Raw genomic sequence first — 8134 nt, forward strand, 5'->3', positions numbered from 1 at the left:
GGCTTCCAGAAATCGAGTGGGGTCTAATGCACTTTCACTGTGCACTCGGCCTTTTTCTCGACTAGGATTTGAGGTGGAGACAGGCAATGGGGCCAGCCGCCTGGCATTTAGGGGACGCTCCCAGTGCCTGGGTTCAGACACAAGGGCTCAGAGCCTTGTCGGCTCCAAGGCAGGTGTGGACTCCTGCCCTGGCACCTACCTGGTGATCTGGTTGGGTGGAGTGTTTGACACAAAGCGAAAGGAACCAGCTCTCAGAAGTGGGAGTTGCAGCCAGACCCTGTCAAGTGGTCTCACCGAGGAGTCTCCACCTCAGCCACAAGCTCAGCAACCCTCTTCTTTTCTCCAATCCATATGGAGCAACGCTGTCCGGCCCCAGAGCCCACTGAGCTGTCTCTAGCCCATCGCTCAAAGAGAGCCTGGAATCCCACCTTCTCCAGTATATTGCACTGGCTGGTAGGAAAAATACCAGCTGCACCCCCTCCACCACCCAGGCTCAGCCCAGTCCTTGCACCCAGCCTGAGCCCCCACATAGTGCGGCCCCCAGGCTGAAAACCATAGCAGGAAAGCCACTGTGACCAGCCTCTCGACCTTGTTTCACGTTTTTATTCTGAAGCGGCGGGTCAGTGCTCCTACCTCCTACTTCACCCCGGCTTGGGAGAGTCAGGGGCAGGGCCAAGATGTTAAGTGCTTAGAGGCGTGGGTGTTTTTGACAAGAATGGAGGCCAGTGACCTAATTCCCAAACTGCTTTGAACTATCAGGAATCACTTGCTCTCCAGAGAAGAAGCCTTACCCGGGGTCAGGGGCGAGTGCGGTGGAGCCTGGCTGTGGTTTCCGGGTGGGAGTCACCTTCCTGTGTCAGCAATCCCTGCCCCTTGCAGCCCCAGCACTGCTCCCTCTCCCCCTCCCCTAGGGGCCCCACCCTCAGGAAGGTCACAGACTTACTCCCTGAGGCTGATCCTTGGAAAGCAGCTATTTAAGATAACTCTTTAATTGCCTCCTAAAAGGTCAATAGCTGGCTAGATTGAACTGCCACCACTTGCATTTTAATGGAGAGTCAGGGGAACTGGGGCTTGTCTGCCTAACTGATGAAGTGTGTCAGGAGGCCGCCTGTAGAGGCGTGGGGATCCTGGCTTAGAGGCAGGTCACAGCCCAGGCTGCCCACGGGGAGCCATCCCAGGCTCCTGGCACTCCACACATGTTGTGGGCGTGACTGCCCTGTGGGAAGGGCTGACCTGGAGCCTGGGGCCTAAAAATAAGGAAAATGAACAACCCTCAGCTTGAGCCTCAATGACCTCAGGGTCAGAGTCTCAGGCACGGGCCAGGACCTGTGACTCAGCAATAGCCGCACCCAAGTGTCCGTGCCCGGAAGTGCCTGCAGGGAGCTCATGCAGGGAGAGAGATAGAAGGAGATCTCGTAGGGGGTGAGCCAAAGAAAGTCCTCTCGGGCAGCCCCGAGAGAGAACCACATGTGTCGCACCCGTCCAAGACCCAAGCACAGGTTGGGACACCCCGAGCTGTCCTGATGGGCCATGTCACTGCATGTGCGTACGTGTGTGTGCGTACGTGTGTGTGCACATATGTGTGCCAGGCAGAGGGATGGGGAGGTGGGGTGGGGCATGGCGGCCAGGAGAGCCAGAGGCAGCTGGGCACATGGTGGAAATAAAAGTCCCAAAGAGATGGCCTCAGGCTGTGCCAGGGAGGGTCCCCGTGGGTGTCTAGATGGACCCACAAGCTCCTAGAATTCGATGCTCTTCAAGTCCACGGAGCAGCGGTACCTGCCGTCGGGAAACCTGGAGCACAGCAGGTTGGGCGAGCAGGGGCAGGTGTGGTGCTGGCGTTTTCTCAAGAAGGGGACCTGGGGGGAGAAGAGAGCAAGGAGGGGAGGAGGCTTTGGTCAACACAGCCCTGGAAATGACTCCCCTCCACCCCTCCCTGCTCCTCCCCGGCTCCTCCCTGCCCAGTTTAACAAAAATAGCTGTTAGAGATAAGGAAACTGAGGGACAGGTGGGCTAAGCCATTTGCCAAGATCTCACAGCTAATTTGTTGGAGGAGGACCGTGTGATCAACCTCAACGTGACGCTGCCCTCCTCGAGCCCTACAGCTGCCCTCCCGGGTCCCCTCGCTGACCCAGCACGCATGTACACACACTCGATTGAATATCACTGAATGTACTTCTGCTATGTGCTCAACAGTGTGGCGAATGCTGGGGATACAGTGGGGGACAAGACAGACACCCCCCTGCCCTCAAGGGGTATCGAACAGAAGCCTTAGGATCATAGGCCCAGCACCAGACTGCCTGGGTTCGAATCCCAGATCTGCCACTTTCCAGCTATGTGAAAATAATTGGCCAATTATTTGGCATCTCTGTGCTTCAATCGTATTACCTGCTAAATGGTTAGTCATAGCACCTACCACATATGGCTGTAAAGAGGTTTAAAGTGTGTGATTCATAAAAAGCACTTAGTGGCACATAAGCGTTCAGTGTTAGCTTTTATTATCATCGTTGTCCCCACTGGGAATATTCATTTGCAGCCGAACTACCTCACACACATCCGATGCCAAGGACTGCTGCGCTGTCCAGCCTCCCTCTGCACCCACGCCCCGCACCTCCTGATACCCCTGGCAGGCCGTGCTCAGGAGGGTGACTAACGGAGGATGCTCTGAGCCCAGGTAAAGCAGGAGTCCTGGGTCCAGGCAAGTCACCGAGGAGTGAGGACTCCTCCTGAACCACAGGAAGCCCAAGGGAGGTGGCTGGTGAGGCTGCGTCTTCCCTCCCCAACGGCTCCTGAGCAGGTCCCTCAGTTGCTGCTGCTGTCACCTGACCATTCATAAGCAAAGGCCCCATGGCTGCCAAGTAATGGGGTAGGGCCAGGCCAGGGCGACGCAAGCCAGGCACCTAGGTGCAAAAGCAGAGTCCTCCTCACACTTCTCATTAGCCTCCTCGCTTGCCTCACCCCAGCCTGGCCCTAGATGGGGGGCGGACATTTTGTATGTCTCCTTTCATGTTGCTGAGAAAAGCAAAAGATATTCGTGACTGTTTCAAAATCTGAATTTGTCAGATCCAAGAGTCCTTAGGAGTAATCAGTCTTGTCCCCACACTGTATACCTGAAATCAAAGCCCAGAGCCATTATGCTAATTGCCCAAGTTCACACAGCAAATGAGAGGCTGGGCTGGCCCAGCCCCCAGGTCTAACAGCCTGTGACTGGTACCCCCACTCCATCCCAGGCTGCCCCCCAAAAGGCCTGGAGGCAGTGCCTTGGCATCAAATGAGATGTTACTGGAGTTGGAGTCAGAAAACTGCGGTTCCAGCTGCAGCTCTATCTCATTGGATATGTCCTTGGGCAAGTCATGAACTGAGGCTAACTGCCCAGGATTACTGTATGAATCTTATTACATCAGTGGTTTCCCAGCCTGCACTAGACAGAAGGGTCTAGATGGAAAATGTCAGACCCTGTGCAAAGGTGATAGCAATTGTATTCTCTGCAGGGACCAAGGAATGTGGATGCTGGGGGTGGCAGGGGCAGCAGCAGCACCTCAGGGTCTGCCTGCATCCCCTTGGACAATCAGGGGCAGGATCACTGTCTGGGGTGCGGGGCTGCCCTCCCAGGCAGCCTCGGCCATCTGCCCAGCCCAGCTCTCGGCCCTCACGTGAGCACTGTGAGCTGCTCTGCATGGTACCTTGTGGCTGCCGGGGTGGCACTCCTCGCCTTCCCACCCCAGCGGGGTGCACATCCGCAGCCCACGCAGCCACAGACTGATGGCACAGCAGGTGCCCACTCCACACTGGACGTCCCACTCACAGGCCTGTAGGAGGGTGGGGGAGAAGGACCAGGCCATTAGCATCACCCAAGAGCAAGAAGAAAGAAAGCCCCTTCCCAAAAGCCTTTGCCAGGAGAGAAGAGGGAACTGAGAGCATCACCCCTGGCCTCAGCCTTGGGCTGGGCATCATCACCCCTGCTCCTCACACAGGGCAGGACGCTCAGGGCTCAGCCAGACACCAGACCTGGATCTGAGATTCCTTTGAGACCACTCCATAGGGAGGCAGTCCTCCCTTTCTGGCAATACTAGAGGTGTGGAGCCACAGCTTTCTAGCTATGTAATGTCAGAACTTAGCCCAGTCTGGCACACAGTCAGTGCTCAATGGATACTGGCTGAATGGAATTAATTAGAATTCTTAGAAGGAGAGAGGGGACCCTGATGGCCTGAGCCCCTGATCCCCTGGGTGGTCAGTGCTGAGTTGCCTTGGACCTGAACCTTCTAACCCTGATCAAAACTCTAGGTTGGTGCCCCACCTCTCCACATTGGCACCCCCTTGGCCCTCCAGAATCCAGGCTCATCTGAAGTGCTAGCAACCAAGTCACCAGGTATCTTCCCCTGTGCTTCTCTGCTGGCCTCTATAAGGCCCTTCTGAGTTGGGGTCCCAAAGTGGGGGCCATTTGTAAAGAAGGCCACACAAGCCCACTTTGAACAAAATTCTGGAATGTGGAAAACAGAACTCTGTACTTCTGGAGACTCAAATGGGCACATGATGGAGAATCATCCAAACCCTCCACTTCCAGAGAAGCTTTGCATCTTTTCTGAGCTGAAATTTGAAGCTGAGACTTGGTGGTCTCTTCTCCAATAGGAAGCCTTTGAGCACCCCTCTGCCTGCCCATGTGGGACCTGGCAGGAACTGGAGCTCCCAACTTGCTCCCCAGGAGGGAATGTAGGGGACACCAGGTCCGCGTATCATCCAGTCACCTGCCCAGGTGAGGTCATGTCTCACATACCAATCAGCTCCATAAATGCTCAAGGTTGGGGGAAAGTGGTGAGGAGGAACCAAAGGCCTGAATTAGGGGACAGCCACAGTCCAGGGAGCGGGGCAGTGTGGAGATGGTAGAACCTGGCTCTGCCTGAGAGTCAGATGTGGGGCATTGGCATGCACAGGCAGATAAAGACAAGGACTGGAGAGAACTGGGAATTCTGGCTTCCGTTAAAACCCCATGCTAACCAATGGTCGTGTCTTTCATACACTTACTCTTACCATAGTTATCTCCTCACTGTGTTTTTCAAAGGGTCAACTTGATATTGCAATGAAGATATTTTCATATTCTCTTTCATACTTGCCTGTCCAGCTGCTATTCTGGATGGGATGTTGTAGCTCACAGGGGAAGGTTAAACTGGGTATCTGGTCAACGTCCTGTTCCTGCTTCTCCCTAGGGGGTAACCAAGGCTTCTCTCCTTTGTTCTCACCCTCTCAAATGATCAAGCTACACAATAGGAGGACACCCACAGTGGTTTACATTCATTAGGAATAATTCCATCCTAAGAATCTTATTCATATCCTGGGTCTCAAAAGCATTGATTTCTTTTTAATATTTGTTATTCCTTTTAATTCAGTCTTTTCCCTTTAAAAAGAAGAAAGAAGTTTTCCTTTCCGTGAACATTAAAACTAATCTGATTCCAGGAATTGTTTGGCATTTCTTGACATTTCCATTCTCTTTGTAAAAAGCTGGAGGTAGTTTCAATAAAAGTTAATTTTCCTCTTCTTTTCTAGCGGCTTTTACCTGGAAAGTCTTGGGCAAAATATGATTTTCTGTTTTACTAGGAATGGTCCCACCATTGTAACACAGTGTTTGCCCCAGTTAAGGATGGTTCCAGGTAAAGCCAAACAACTGGGAGAAAACCAAATTCTGAATGTTGTGAACAATATAATGTAGAGTGCCCATGTGTGCTGGATCTCTAACTTGAGACTGAATTTCTGTGTATTATCTGGATGTTTGCTTTTGGCTGCACTCAGCCTAATTTTGGTGTCGCTCATTTTCCTGTCAGAACCGGGTGTAGAGTGAAAACCCTTAAACAGTAAGGAAAAGAAAGAGTTCTGACCATCCTTTCCTTTCTTAAGAGTAGAGAAAACAAGTTAAACTTTCTGGAAGCTAATAAGCTTACCCACCTTTAATTAAGTTTCCACGTGCTATGTAAATTAAACTTGACATGTGAACTAGACTGTATGTGAAAACAAAAATTGCCCCAGAAAATAAATTAGGAGGCGCTAATCTACTTTGTAGAAGAATTTTTTGTTGCATAATAAGAATCTTCATTTTACCAAAGTGTTGAACTTCAAAATTTTCAATGCTCTCCTAATGCATTTAAAACAGGATTCAATTTGCACACCACTTCTCAAAAGCAAACCCTTTTAGTAAAGTGAAGTCTAACTAATTTGATCCTGGGAAATCTCTCTCTGGAGTATCGCCTGATGGCTCATTTCCCGGTTCCCTTTGGTTTGTGGTGTGCGGAGCCCTCGGAGGGCTGTCTGCTTGGTTCCTAGGCTCGTATCCCATTCAGACCCTTCAATCTTTCCAAACCCCAGGGCCCAGAAAACACTAGACTTACCCCCGTTATCACGGCACAGTCGGAAAAATTTACCAAGAAGAACACGAATAAGATATGCACGGCAGTTCGCATGGTCACTTGGGGTGAAGGCAGAGCCCTGCCCGCTCCGACGCCTCTCGCTGCCTCCCGTTCTGCCTCGTGCCCGCCAAGCTGGGAAGGCAAAGCTCTCCTGCACCCCCTTCTTCCTCCAGGATTTATACGTCCCTCCAGGGCTGTGCGTGGATGCCTCGTCTCTGCTCTTCCCTTCCCCAAGACGGATGCTATTCAGATGATCTCAGACAAGAATGTGAGACCTGAATCTCTGATGGCATCAAATCACCACCAAAACCCCAAAAAAATGGAATACATGGGGGAGGGGGCTTTGACAGTTGCTCCAACTCTCCCAAGAAAGCAATGATTCCGTCAGTTATGTATATGTCGCTCTATATTCTTCTCTGCCCTTGGGCGTCCTTCTCTCCTGCTTGGGGCAGGCTTTGGTAATGAATTAAGGGATTTACATCATCATTTATCCTTCCCTGCACCAAACCATGCAGTGTGCAGGACTGTCGGTTCTGTGGCACTCAAGCCAGCAGGAATTATCTAAGAGTTTCCCGCGGGCTCAGCACAGGATTAAGGGCTGAGAGGACTCAGGTGGGTAAAGGTGGTGACCCTGGTCCTTTGAAAGATTAAAATTCCAACGGGGAGACATGAGACAGTGAGAAAATAAAGCCAGACCCCGTGGGTCTATGTTCCTGAGTGGTACAGATAAGGTACTGTTACGTGCGGGCTCAGGACAAATACTAGCAATGATCAACTTGGTAGAGGAACGAAGGGGCAGAAAGGAGATGAGCAAACTCACATCTCAGAGGCATTCTCTGGCCTGTTGCAGTGAGGTGTGATTGTGCTGGGGCACGGCTAAAAGGTGCCAGGAGCCACCCTGCTGCTTTCCTGCTTTATGGGGTGAGCGTGAGAGTGGCCTCATCTGGTGGGGATCAAACACTGAAGTCTCAGACTCCAGTCCTATGGGAAGCTGACAGGGCATCACCTCGCCTGCTGGGAGGGGCGGCCCCCAGGCCCAGCCTCTGGATGCTGGAGGACCCAGTCAGAGCTCCCAGGACCCTCTATCAACAGCCCAATGTCTCCCCAAGTCAATATTTCCCAAAGTATGTTTTGCAATATATTAACAGGTGTTACACATACAAATAAATGAAAGATTTCTACTAGTCAAAAAGTTGGGAAACACAGAGTTAGACCCATTAAACCAGCTTTTTTACTGCAGGACTTTTCAGGACCTTTCTTAAACTAAAACACATTTGAATCACCAAGAAGGAAATATATTTGTAGTATTTCCCAAGCATATTCACCCACAAAACCTTTTTTTTTTTTCCCCTCCAGAGTGTCTCATGGACTAGGATTCTACATAGAAATATTTACAGGAATTTGTGAGTGCAGAGAGAAAGAGAAACCAGCACAGTGGTCAAAAACAAAGCCCCCTGGGTCATACATTTTGACTCCTGATCCCGGATCACTCACTAGTTTCATGCCTTTGAGAATACTGTTAATCTCTCCAAGCCTCAGTTTTCTCATCAATAAAATGGGGATACTTACATCATGTAAGTGTTCATCTAACTATTTATTCATTGGATACATATTTCTTGATAGCTTTCTGTACTGAAGGCACTGTTCTTGGAGCTGAGAATATAACAGTGAACAAAAACAAGGGTCCCTGCCCTCGTGTAACTCAGATCCTAGCTGGAAAGACAGGTAATAGATAAAGAAAT

At 51.1% G+C, this 8134-nt stretch overlaps 1 protein-coding gene across 1 annotated transcript; it reads right to left on the minus strand.

The window, feature by feature from the left end:
• Window positions 1–1736: 1736 nt before the first annotated feature.
• Window positions 1737–6446, minus strand: PROK1 (prokineticin 1). Its single transcript, XM_037815338.1, has 3 exons — window positions 6375–6446; window positions 3681–3806; window positions 1737–1856 (listed from the first exon to the last, which is right to left on the minus strand). The coding sequence occupies exons 1-3, from the start codon at window positions 6444–6446 to the stop codon at window positions 1737–1739; spliced, it is 318 nt and encodes a 105-aa protein (XP_037671266.1).
• Between the last annotated feature and the right edge of the window lie 1688 nt (window positions 6447–8134).

Source organism: Choloepus didactylus, chromosome 2 (assembly GCF_015220235.1).
Source record: "Choloepus didactylus isolate mChoDid1 chromosome 2, mChoDid1.pri, whole genome shotgun sequence".
NCBI classification, from domain to species: domain Eukaryota; kingdom Metazoa; phylum Chordata; class Mammalia; order Pilosa; family Megalonychidae; genus Choloepus; species Choloepus didactylus.

Excerpts from the sequence above, each read along its gene's own strand:
- PROK1 (XM_037815338.1), bottom strand. The coding sequence starts at position 6,446 with ATGCGAACTGCCGTGCATATCTTATTCGTGTTCTTCTTGGTAAATTTT. Across the intron at positions 3,807-6,374 it reads ACTGTGCCGTGATAACGGGG|GCCTGTGAGTGGGACGTCCA; the intron begins GTAAGTCTAGTG and ends ACCCTCCTACAG. Across the intron at positions 1,857-3,680 it reads GCCACCCCGGCAGCCACAAG|GTCCCCTTCTTGAGAAAACG; the intron begins GTACCATGCAGA and ends TTCTCCCCCCAG.